At 33.2% G+C, this 13,217-nt stretch overlaps 2 protein-coding genes across 3 annotated transcripts in view; one reads left to right on the top strand and one right to left on the bottom strand.

Moving 5' to 3' along the window:
- Positions 1 to 1,036: 1,036 nt before the first annotated feature.
- LOC134686131 (collagen alpha-1(XII) chain-like) lies at positions 1,037 to 8,878 on the bottom strand. Of its 2 annotated transcripts, XM_063545802.1 has the most exons (6): positions 8,675 to 8,878; positions 7,991 to 8,073; positions 6,418 to 6,723; positions 5,094 to 5,369; positions 1,811 to 1,877; positions 1,037 to 1,146 (listed from the first exon to the last, which is right to left on the bottom strand). In XM_063545802.1, the coding sequence occupies exons 2-5, from the start codon at positions 8,049 to 8,051 to the stop codon at positions 1,825 to 1,827; spliced, it is 696 nt and encodes a 231-aa protein (XP_063401872.1). In that variant the 5' UTR covers positions 8,052 to 8,073; positions 8,675 to 8,878; the 3' UTR covers positions 1,037 to 1,146; positions 1,811 to 1,824. The 2 variants fall into 2 exon arrangements, with proteins under 2 accessions (XP_063401872.1, XP_063401873.1); XM_063545803.1 differs by lacking the exon at positions 7,991 to 8,073 and having other exon boundaries at positions 8,675 to 8,738.
- A 3,143-nt stretch (positions 8,879 to 12,021) lies between these two features.
- Positions 12,022 to 13,217, top strand: part of LOC134687119 (cytochrome b5 reductase 4-like) — an 82,537-nt gene continuing 81,341 nt past the window's right edge. Inside the window, exon 1 of the mRNA XM_063547121.1 lies at positions 12,022 to 12,156. The gene's annotated coding sequence lies outside the window, so the exon portion shown is untranslated. The remainder of the gene's footprint in view (positions 12,157 to 13,217) is intronic.

A 13,217-nucleotide genomic window follows, 5' to 3' on the forward strand; every position in this document is an offset into this window, starting at 1 on the left:
TGATTGTCTATAAGCGCTTAGAAAATTGCCGTCGATAAATTCGGGATGATAATCGTAATTCAATGGCATATTGCCATATTGGGATCGTTATTCCAATTACGGTTATCAGTTTAACACCAGTTATTACTGGTGGCCTAGACATTGTCGTTTTAAAACACTTCCCTGCGAAATGTGTTATCCAAAAGCCCGAAATATTGGAAGAGGGTAATGCCAGAAAATTGGTTAAACACCAGAAATGAGACATGGATACTATTTCCAAATGGACTTAGGCTGTGAGGTCAATGATACAAATGAGAACTAAAATAAATGAAAGGGTTCCGCGAAACCCAGTGTCTCGCCTACTTTTGCTGTAAATCACAGGCTCACTGACAAAAATGAGGGGAAAAAAAATTCAAATATTCCTCTTTATACTAAAAAGCTTCTGTCCAAGTTTGGAAAAAAAAAATCCAGGATAGTTTATGAATTTAAAACATTTGGTGCGTCCTCAGTGTGTTACTTAACAAAATTCCCCCCCCCCCCCCCCCCCCCCCCAATTCGTTTCCTGGTATATACTGCTTCTATTGAAGTGAATGGTATGGGTTCAAATTACTATTTACAAAGTTTAACATCATCAATAGTTTGAGTGTTATTACTGGAATCCTAGCTTTTCAAGGTCCCTTTCCTAGTAAAATCAATCTATGTGAAAGATAATACAATGTAAACATGTATTTCAAAACTCGTTATGATCACCGACTTCTATTAATACTTGTACCTAAATGGTAACTGTATAAAAGGAATATGGTTACTTTTGGTCTTCTGGATCGGGCGTTTGGCAGTAAGCGATGAATAAAGTCTTAACCACTGATGGTCAAAATGAAGACGAAACTTGACTTGAACAGTATAACGAAGCTATTATTCTTTATTTGAGTATTTTACCAAATCTTTTACATTAATTAATAAGATTTGAACAGAAAACGTGGTTTTGTTTTCAAAATGAAACAATTTGATGGGTCCCACACTAAAGATTAAACAATAACTAACGTTAACAGAGGGAAAAAAATATTCACAGACTTTTAATAAATATAACAAGTTTGTAATTTTTTGCAGGTTTAATTTAGTATCTGAAACATTGTTTAGTCTCGTCATACAGAACCTGGTACATGCAATCTGGAAAAAAAGGCATAACTTTATACATGGAATCAACAATGACAAGATAGTGGCATGGAATTTTCAAAATAGAAAGGTGAATTGAATTACAGAAATAACCAATAATTTCTTATATAATGCATATTTAACAAATGTTACTATATCAATATGGTGCAGAATCAAAGACAACTGATATTGAACTGAATTTTAATGTGCGTATTGTTATGCTTTTACTTTTCTACACTGGTTAGAGGTATAGGGGGAGGGTTGAGATCTCACAAACATGTTTAACCCCGCCGCATTTTTGCGCCTGTCCCAAGTCAGGAGCCTCTGGCCTTTGTTAGTCTTGTATTATTTAAATTTTAGTTTCTTGTGTACAATTTGGAAATTAGTATGGCGTTCATTATCACTGAACTAGTATATATTTGTTTAGGGGCCAGCTGAAGGACGCCTCCGGGTGCGGGAATTTCTCGCTACATTGAAGACCTGTTGGTGACCTTCTGCTTTTGTGTTTTTTTATTTTGGTCGGGTTGTTGTCTCTTTGACACATTCCCCATTTCCATTCTCAATTTTATGATAAGATGTAAGACTTATGTTATTATATTCTCCTTTAACACAGCTCGTATGCCGTGCAGACAAGATTATCTAAATAGAAGCTTTTGGATGATTTTGATAAAATTATTACCTTTTTTCTTTAATTCAATTTATTCTGAGTCCATTAAATCTAGCATGTGGCTTGATCACAGAACCAACTAAAAAATAAACATATGTTGTGTAGTTAAATACATCCTTAGATCTTTAAAAAGAGGTGATAGTAATTAAATTGCATTTGACATAGGTTTGATTGGTCATATTTTGGACAAAACATACCCTCACTATTGTGTTTATACATTTTGATGTACAACTGGACGAATTTGTTTTTAATACGTTATTGTCTCTCAAAAGTTACACAGAGGATGTAACTTATTTCGGACAGATCCAGACGTTTTTATATACAGTTCTTCGAAAGGACATTTAACGTATGGTACCGAAATACGCACGCAACACAAGTGCACTTTAGTATTTAGACCTTTATTTATATGACATAGTCGACAGAAAAATTAAGGACGCAACATGCAGTGTTGGGGACATGGACGCAACATACATAAATCAAAGTACTGACGTACTGAACATAGGATGACCGCAGGTTCTTGTGGATGGTCAAAAGCACATGTCACAGAAACAGATCACATCTCTATACCTGAAACTTGGGTTAATTTACAGAGATATTTTTTCTGATACAAGTTCGTGCTTGGATGATGAATAAATGACAGGAAATTCAACCTCACCGTAATAACTATTATATTGTAGTGCAAGAAATCAGTATACCTTGGACTATTATACTTATATAATAATAGTCGTAGAGAATACACTGGTTTGTTTTTATATATATTATTAATATTAAGATATTAAGATTGCATGTATATCTAATTTTCTATCTGTATATGATAATTCTATTCTACTATTATTAAAGTGCAGTGCAAGTGCATGGTGGACACTCTTCTGTAAAAAAAAATCAAAGCCTTAAAGGCTGTAAAAGCAATTGCTGCCATGTTAATGTTTTGGGGACTTTTAATTTTCATCTACATATATAAGAATTAAACCTGACAGGACATGGTTGTCTAGTGAAAAGCAAGAAGGTTTTGACTTTATATCAATAAAAGACTTAAGCAGGAAATCATTTTTAATATGTTTTATATTTCACAAGGAGACAACAAGTTTACCAGGCTAAAGTTGGGGGGTAATTATGGATTATCCCCTGGTAGTGTTTGTAACTGGGCAATAATTACTTTTATTTATTTAATTTTAACAATTTTCATAATTAATTTAAATTAACCATTCAGTTAAAATATTTCACCTTTCGAGACGCTAATGTTGAAAAATGGGACAGAAATAAAATAACTTGCAAGACATAAACATGTAAAAAATAAATATATATTTCAGCTTACTAAAAATATTTTCATAGTGTTACTTTGACATCATTTCTTAAAACTAAGTCCCACACATAATTGTTCATTTGATATGTGTCATCCTCATGCGATACGAGAAGTTTTCATGTCGCTAAATAGTCTTCTTGTCGCTTAATTTATTCTTCTTGTCCGTTCTCGACGCTTTTTGTCGCTAAAGATTCTTCTTGTCGTTATTAATGAGACCGCTATTTTTAGATTACAGGTGGTCATTTACACTACACGTATAACCTGTGTAGTGATTTTTATTTCACGATAAATTTATGAATGAACGATATTTTATGAATGAACAAGAGCACCTGACCTCTTTCTGAAACACCAATTAAACATATATAATCGTATTTATTAAGATGTAATTCAGTCAAATTTTCACCACTAAATCAACAACTGAAATGATTCCATATTTTGTTGAAACATCGTACAACCGGAGAACAGAAATCGCAGGTATGAAAATGCACTTTTTTCACTGGTGTTGAAAACCCAAAACTAATTTGACTATTATTTATGAATGACGGAAATTTAAGCGATAACAATACATCGGAGTGACCTCAAGGTCATCCTCTGTAAAAAGTAACATTTGAATCGATATCGATGTTTAGGATATTCAATAACAAACGACAATCGTGCACGTATAACTGGGTTTAACCCACAGCACAGACGGTCACGCTTAAAGCAAAGCATTGTATATAGATTACAAAAGTATGTGGTGTACGTTTTTCATATAATTACATCTTTGTTTGAAGTAATTTTTAGAGGAGTTGATTGCTGATGGGCTGTTGTAATGCATTGAATGTAAAATGTGTAATTCCTGTGATTCTTTTTAAGTGTCGTAACAGTATTCATGTAAATAGGATATACGGGAACCTTCTATGGGCTAGTTGGAAATTGGTTGAAAGTATGTAAACTGTTGTAGCGAGAATTTGTGAAAGATTTTATGTCTGGAGAATTTCAGAAAAGGTATCAAAAATTAAAATGCATAGGTACTTGGATCGAGACAGGACAAATTTTTTAAGCCCTCTTCCTTTTTTTCCAAAGTCAGTTATTTTTTTGCTTTCTGTTAAATTCCATTATTCCCGCTTGTGTATATCAGTACTATGAACATACTTCTATTATCTAAAATAAAGTGTATTTACTATTAACTTTCAATTCCAAGTTTTGTCTCCATGGCGATTACTACTGCTGTATTATATAGAGAGTCTCTATGAACGCAAAACGGGTTGTGTCCTGTCCCTGAGTACTCGTATTGAAAGTATGTGCAAGTTTTAGGTGGCACGGTAGTATTTGCTTTCCAGAATTTAGGTTGCTCTTTTAGGTAAATGTATCTAAACAGTGTGATTGGACAAAAAATACAGTATCAACTGAACATACTTTCCCAAACTGAGTGATGAAGCAGGTGTAGAAAAATATGAAATAATTTTATATACAGATGAAAATGAATTTTTGAGAATTTTTTTAAATTTTGCATTCACTACACCATAAAAGACCTAAAAGTACTAGTGGCCTTAGGATTTTAAAAATAGCAAAAAAAGTAAACGGTCATGGTACATATCCAAATTCATTTCTGAATGGTAAAATGAAATTACTTCAGTTAACTGTGAATGTAGAATTTTTTGCAGTGTTAGAAAGTGGTGAAAATTCTAAAAAGGCTATCATTATCCCTTATGGCCAGGAAATACTACCGTGCCACCTTTACAGGGAGTCTTTTATGACATATAATTTTGTCTGATGACGAAAACAATATCCGGACGCTTTTATTTTCATTTCCTCGCAATATAACCCAAACAGAATAGTCATAAAAATGGATGACAAATGCGACTATGCATGGACTGGTACCTATAGGACACATGGGCATGATGATTAATTTATAGTGGAAGGAAGAGAAGCGACACACAAATTGAGGTCTTCTCGTTTAATAGTATAGAAGATAGATAAGAAAAAACAGTGATTACAAAAGGAACATACCACTACATGCAGTCTCCGTAATAAGAAGACTAGTAGAAGATTTCGATAATTCGACGAAATTGTTCACTTTTAATGCCCAGTTCGGACTAGCTCTTTTCCGACCAGTAGATGATATACCGCGAACTTCACTCCAGTCAATACCACTGCCTATCCCCACAGAAAATATTTTGACGCCAGCATTCTTCAAGTTCCTAGCTGCCTTTAAGGTTCTACTTTTATGCTGAGATTGTCCATCAGTAAGGACAATGGCAATTCGTGGTACATTGTATCTGTGCCCTGCAGGCAATAAGAATAAGTCATTCAAAGAATTCATGTTTTGGGGGAAATTGTGATAATATTGTCAGACAATTACAGTAATTAAACAATGTAATACTTATATTATGCATATCGTTTGCAATTTTAGAAGTATGGTAGACAGTTATTGTTATGTAAATAATTTTCCAATATTTAACGTTGGTTATAAAAGGTGCGCGTCACACTCATTTCTTTTTGCGACGGTTAGCTCGGGAGCAAAAGTTTAGCAAATGGTTAGGAGTATTAAAACCAAAAAACCTTAATACATGACTAAGCTGATAGCGTTTGAGGTCAACTTTGCTTTCAGTAGTTTATTAGCCTTTTAGTTCTAACACAACTAAATTCATTGGCGGATATAGGGGGAAAGGGGTTGGAACCCCTTTTTTGGACAATCAATGCATTTGAATGGGAGCATATAGTTGGAACCCCCAGTGGCGGATCCAGAAATTTTTATAAGTGGGGGTCCGTTCCGGTCATGCTTCAGTGATTCCCTATATAAGCAACCCCCTACCTCCCATTAAATCCGCTTCTGACCCCCCTTTTTACTCTCGGTTGGGACCCCCCTTTTTAAAATGGCTGGATCTGCCCCTGACATTGTTTCAGATATGACTTCATAAACAAATTATATTGTTTGTCATCATTGGTTGAATGTATCATCTGGAATTATAGTCCATTTATTTATTAGTACTGCATGGTTAAGCTCTATTATTTCAGTTGTACGCGTAATATTATAATCACTATGTTTATAATATTATTTTCAACAACTGTCAAGTCGTTGTAATATATTATATCTTTATTTCCTGCAATAATTTCAATATGCAGAAGATGTTTTTTTTAAATTAAAATCATTACTACCAGCACATTTTTTACCATACATATTTATTTGTGATGAAAGAAAGACAAATGTTTATTGAATTACAGATATATACTTTAAAAGAAACGTGTAAATGAAATTTTTCGAGGCATGTAAAGTATGTCGACACAATATATTCATTCAACAGATAAGTGTAAATATTTTTTCTCTACATACCATATCTATATGAGAAGCTGTTATATTGAACATGATTCAGTCCATGGTGAGTATTGGTCCAACCTCCTTTATACTTTATTTTTTTTATGGCACGTTCAAGGTAGTATCTGTTGTTATAGTCCTTCAACTTTATTGCTGTTTTGACAGAAGTTGAAAAAACATCGACTCCAATTTGAGTATTGTAAGGTCCAATGTAGAAATTATCTGCAATGCTGGCAACAGTATTTAACATTAATTTGAAATTGCGAAGACCCACACTTCCTGACATGTCCAGTAAGAAAACAATATCTCGCTTGCCTTCACATCCTATAGAAGAGAAACATGTTTTAGAGTCTAAAATTCTTATTAAAAAGTCGAAATGTACGTTGAGTAAATGTAAATGGTATATACTATATAATATACAGTTTTCTGTTCTGCCTTTTCCAATCACATTGTGCATAATATTGCATAATATTGTTGTGAAATGATGCCCTTTATGGGTTCTTGATTAGATTAATAAAATTCTTATTCTTATTCTAACACATGTATATTATATTTGAATATTCGATTCAAAAATATTTAACAATTGAACTTTTATTTGAAAATCTTTACTTTTTAATTTGATTAAAATGGAAGATGTTTGATTTCCTATCATCAACTTTGCGCTTATTGTTGTGGACAAAGAACCAATAATGAAAAAATACTAAAGGGACATTCAAACTCATATTTCGAAAATATACTGACAACGCTATGGCTAAATCTGAAAAAGGACCAATGCTCAAGGGTGAAGGAGCAAGCCTGACATCGAATTAATTAAACAGCTTTGTCAATATAACATACCAACAATATATATATCAAAATGTTCTTCCAGTGAGGCGCTTTGCTAACCATAAATTATAAAATCAGGTATAAACCACTATAATCTACGGAAAATTTCTTTATCAGGAATATGACATTTATACTCCAGTCGTTCCAATGTTTCATGCAGTGGAGCTTATGATTTTGTAAGTTTTAATGGACTATAATTTACTTTATTTTGTATAATTGTCATTACATTTTTTGTACGCCCCGTTTATGGGCATTATGTTTTCTGGTCCGTTCGTTCGTTCGTCCGTCCGTCCGTTCATCCGTCCGTTCGTCCGTCCGTTTGTCCGTCCATTCGTCCGTCCGTTTGTCCGTCCGTTTGTCCGTCCGTTCGTCGTACCGTTCGTCCGTCCGGTAGTCGGTCCGTCCGTCCGTCCATTCGTTTTTTTGTTTCCGTTCGTCCGTCTGTCTGTGTCGCTTCAGGTTAAAGTTTTTGGTCGAGGTAGTTTATAATGAAGTTGAAGTCCAATTAACTTGAAACTTAGTACATATGTTCTTTCTAATTTTAAAGTCAAATTGGAGATTTTAACCCATTTTCACGGCCCACTGAACATAGAAAATGATAGTGCGGATAGGGCATCCGTGTTGCTTTTAAATATTGGTAGCAGAGTATTGACAAACAAGCCGTTACATGTTTATGACTACTGATAGAATATTTCATGATTGAAATCCGATTGTCCCCTTTTTACAATGATTAATTTCAATTTATTGAAATATACATCAAACTTACTTGCTTCGACTGTGATAACTTTCAATAAAATGAATAGCATGCTTCCTATCAACATCCTCATTTTGATGGGTTCTTTTACTTTGCTGAATAATATAAGATTTTAACATTAAATTTGAAAATACCGTACGAAAATAGAACCTCGCCCTTCCCCAGTTTCTTAGCCTCATACAAAAAAGTTTATACTTTTCTGACATTGACCTGATATTTTATATGGTTGAAAGTTATATAAACATGTAACTATACTATACAAATATTAATATAATATATAATAACAAACCAGAGTGTACTGATTTGTATCACTACTATATAATAGTTAATACGGTGAGGTTTAATTCCCTGTCATTTATTTATCTTATTTTTTTCTATGTCCCTAATACGCTTCCGTACACTCACAAACTTGTCTGAGAAAAAAAAAAATCTGTACATTAACTTCACTGCCAGGTAAAGAGATGTGATTTTTTTTTCTGAAACAAGTGCTTGTGATCATCCACAAGAACTTGCGGTCATCCGATGTTCAGTGCCAGTACGGCAAAAATAAACTTTTCGCACTATTAGTTTACTTGTTGATTTCTAACAATTGTTCGGTTTTTCATATGTTACATACTGACTTTATCAATATTGTAATAAAAAAAACCAATAGAAATATTTTAGAAGTAAGAATAAAAAAATATTTACGCTACTCACTTTGATTTTCGATTAAACGTCTTGTACTTTCAAACTGCAGGAGTGACAACTACAGCAACATGTTACATGCAAAGACCTATATATTTACATACAGCAGCACAAATACAATGTATTGAGTTTCATGATGTTTATTTTTACAGTTCTTGGAATTTTTTCTATTCGCTGAATAGACTAAATAAAATAGAACATCAACCGCATTTTTACACTATATTTGAATTATACTAAGTTTATAGATTGAAAGTGAATAAACATTGTTAAGAAAGTATAGCAAAGTGGTATACAACACAGATTTACCGTAATCAGATTCAAAATGCAGATTATAAAATTCAGAATTGAAATTGGGACACGTGTCAAGGAGACAACAAACCCGATCAAATGACAAATTATCGACGGTAGCTAGTGCCCATTAAAAGGGCTAAAAAACAAAAATGTGACCAAAGACTTGAACTTTTTGCGACCATATGGAAATTAAAATATAAATATTATTCTATCATTTAAATCATTTGCAGCCGTGTGTTATTCCGGAATATTGAACTCGTCTTTTTCAAGGTCAATTGCAGCAGTACGAATACATTGTGCTGTTGCGTAATACTTAGTAAATCTGACAACCTGGCAATCTCTGTTGTCAGACTATTTAATGAATGGCTATTATCTATTTTGAATTTATTGAACCATAAAACTAATTTTTGACTCTTCACATTGAATAATCCGCGAAGCGGATTATGTAAAATGTGAAGAGTCAAAAATTAGTTTTATGGTTCAATAAAATCAAAATAAATTATTGCCATTCATTATAAATAAATTTTCTATCAAAAATAAGTCTTATAGAACTTTCTATATTATTTATATTAACAATAAAAACGTGCACACATGTTGGCGTATGAATATACAACCGTCAGAGTGGGCGTGTCGCCATCAAAATTGACAACATTGAAAATAAAACTAATAATTTTAACCAATCAGAAAACAGTAAATACACCAAATTTATTTATAAACAAATAAAGGGAGGTTATCTTAAAATAGTTGTAAACCGAGTCACCAAAGTCTAATGAAAACTGCTCTAAGCATTTATGATTGAGTTTATTTCCTAAAACTGGAAAATCCCCCTTTTTTAATGAATGAAACCCAATAACTCGAAAACGCACGGTAACATCTATAAGTTTTATAAAAATCGAAAGGGAGCTAATGTCAATAGATAAAAACAATTGACCAAAGTTTCTTGCAAATTGGAGAAAGCAATTTTGAGTTATTGTCTGAAAACAGGGGAAAAAACAACTTTTTTTTAATGAATAAAACCCCAATTCTCAGAAACGTAAAATCTATGTCCGACATGTTGATGACGGACGGACGGACAGACAGACGGTCCACTTACGGTATACCTCAATATGTGCCGTAAACGTCCTTTAAAAACTTGAACAGCTACAATAAGCATGCATACATAGGCCTACAAAGCCAAAGAAAAAGGGGAAAAACAACCCGAAATGTCAGAAAGTACAGAAGAAATTATGTGAAAAAAGCACATGAAGTATTGCTTTTAATTATAATTTTAAATTAATCCAGTACACCATTGTCTTAGTTATTTTAATCGGAGACATGCTTATTAACTCTTACATTACAAGTTGGTTTAGTAAGGAAGTCGGTAAATCATTTTATAGTGACATTTGTAAATGTAAATATGCCTGGGCGATTTCAGCCATTTTTAAAAGGGTGTCCTAACCCAGGATAAAGGGGGTTCCAACCACATGTGCCCATTAAAATGATCCTAACGAATCAAAAAGCCATTAAAATTTTAAAATCAGATATAAACACACCATCTAAAGTTTTACAAATTTAGAAAACATCTGTGCAAAGTAGAATATCCCATGCGTAAGACTGACAGAAAGGTTTAATTGTAATATTTTCAAAGAAAGGTGACGTATACAGGATTGTGACAATTTGAAAGAGATAACCTACTATCTATACCAGAAAAAGTCTATTGAAAGGCCATCTAAGGCAGAACCGATGTTGTATTTGACAACAAATTAATGGAAGAACAAGCAGGTTTTGGTAAAGGCAGATGTTGCATAGAATAATTATTCGCCCTCCGAAATATATAAATAGAGCACTACATAGAGTGGAACACACCTTTGTTCATCTACTTTTTATATATTATAAAAATCCTTTGGTGTGACAACTTGCACAGAGAAATCTTGTGGAAAATAATTGCAGCATGATACGGAATTCCCCTAAAGATTATATAAAATACAAAATAAGAAGATGTGGCTCGATAGTCAATGAGACAACTCTTCAGAAAAAACCAAATGACACAGACATCAACAACTATAGGTCATCATATCATCGGTCTTCAACAATGAGCCTCGGAACCGAAATCCCATGTCGCACACTAGTAGTTAGCTATAACAGACCACGAAATTACAAATGTAAAACAATTCAAAACAGGAAAACAAACGGTCTAATTTATGTACAAAATAATGAACGAAAAACAAATTTATAATAAAACAAACGACCACTGAATTACGGCAGGCTCCCAGTGATTTGGGACATCCTTCAAAATGTAAGAATATACATAACCTCTAATCATATACAAATTTACTCAGTGTAACATATGCATGCGTAAACCATGCAGGATCATATAATAAAAGACCTTTTCAGTGAAATTTTACTTACAAATAGCAGAGACATATAATGTGTCTGCAAATAAATATATAAAATAATGAACTTATTGAAGATAAATCATGAATATAATTTGTACGGTTTGCAAGAAATCATATAGTGAAAATGTCACACAGTTCATTTAATAAAAGTGACTGCATCAGTGGAGGGTCAATTGAGTCTGGTGTTTTCTTACCTCTTTCTGATTCTACTATAACTCATGATTTAGTAGTCTCAGTTTCTTACAATATGTCGTTAAATTTTGTTCATAATTTACATCAGGGACCAGTGGCGGATCCAGACTGATCAGTTATAAAGGGGGCGCTGACTGATATAACAGGTGGTGGGGTTAGGGGTGTTACGCTCCAGTCATGCTTCAGTGCTTCCCTAATAGGCTATGCGACCAACAAATGATTCCCACAAAAGGGGGGGGGAGGCCCTGCCCCCCCTCCTGGATCAGCCAATGAGGACGTATAACTAATAAATAAATATAAATAATGTCTCCGATTAAAATAATTAAGACAATGTTGTATTGGGTTCAAAATTTTAATGACAATAGATATTAAATCCATACATTTGTATAATTATACGAAATAAAACATGGCCGAAACTTCCACTGCGAAAACAAATAAGGCCGAACTGGTTTCAAGGCCGAAACTACATGGTTCCTTTTGTTATTTATCTCCCTTCAATAACTTGTTTACGGTCTTCCTTTAGGTACCAGTAGAAGTATCTTCAATGACTTTTTGAGCTTTTTAATAGACTTTTTTAATATAAATTTCAATCCCGTTAACAGTTATCTGAATATTGTACACCGAAATATTGGAAAAGTATGAAACAATTCATTGATTTTATTAAGTTTTATGATAAATCTAGGTTCAAACAATTTACAGTGTAACAAGTTAAAATCAGTCAACATACAGTATGATGAAGTCAAACTCAATCCAGGGGTTTCACTTCATTTTGTTTGAAGGGGCCAATTAGAGATTTAAGCAGGCCCAAACCTAACAGGGGGGGGGGGGGTTTGGGGGGGCTTGCCCCCCCACGATTTTTTAAAAATTAGACGCAAAATCCTGCATTCTGGGCATTAAATTATAGTTCTGAAAATGTCACTTTTACCACTAGCCCACCTCAAAATTTTAACAAAAAGGCTTAAAAACCTGCATTCCTGGCATAAAACTATAGTTCTGAAAATGTCATTTCTACCACTTTCCCCACCATCAAAGATTAAAAAAAAAAAATAGACACAAAATCCTGAATTCTGGGCATGGCAGAAAATTATAATTGTTCTAAAAATGTCACTTTTACAGTACCACTGTTAATGTACAGTAGGCAACCTAAAGTTTTTCTAAGTAAAAAAATTGAATTTAAATATCTAACATCACTAAGTCAGAAAGTATAATATTGAAATATTTTCATTTATATCACTTCACTAAGAGATTAATTATTAGAATGATTGATGGATACAATTCAATGACACTTATGTATAAAAACATGTTATTCATGCCAAAATAGAGTTCACCAGCAACAATCGTCCTCAAAATCTGATCATCCTCAGAATAAAAAAATACTACATTGAGCATCATAATTTATTTCTGGCTATATAATAATTGTTGATAAAAGGTTACATGTAGTAGCAAAAACTCTGAACCTGAAAAGAGGTTAATTTTATTTAAATAGGGACATGGGACAATAAGAAAATTATGGTGCTATTTACATTTAAAACCAGATACTTGTCCTACCTTTGGGGACCCCTAAAAAACTTGAATTTGGACAGCACTTCCCCTGCACGCAGCAGTTTTAAATATCCCCCTTCCCATTATCCCGGTGGTATGAAAAGATGTGTTAAGAAAGAAAAAGAAGAAGTGCTGGCCAGGCTCATTTATAAGAA

Source organism: Mytilus trossulus, chromosome 10, assembly GCF_036588685.1.
Source record: "Mytilus trossulus isolate FHL-02 chromosome 10, PNRI_Mtr1.1.1.hap1, whole genome shotgun sequence".
NCBI lineage: Eukaryota > Metazoa > Mollusca > Bivalvia > Mytilida > Mytilidae > Mytilus > Mytilus trossulus.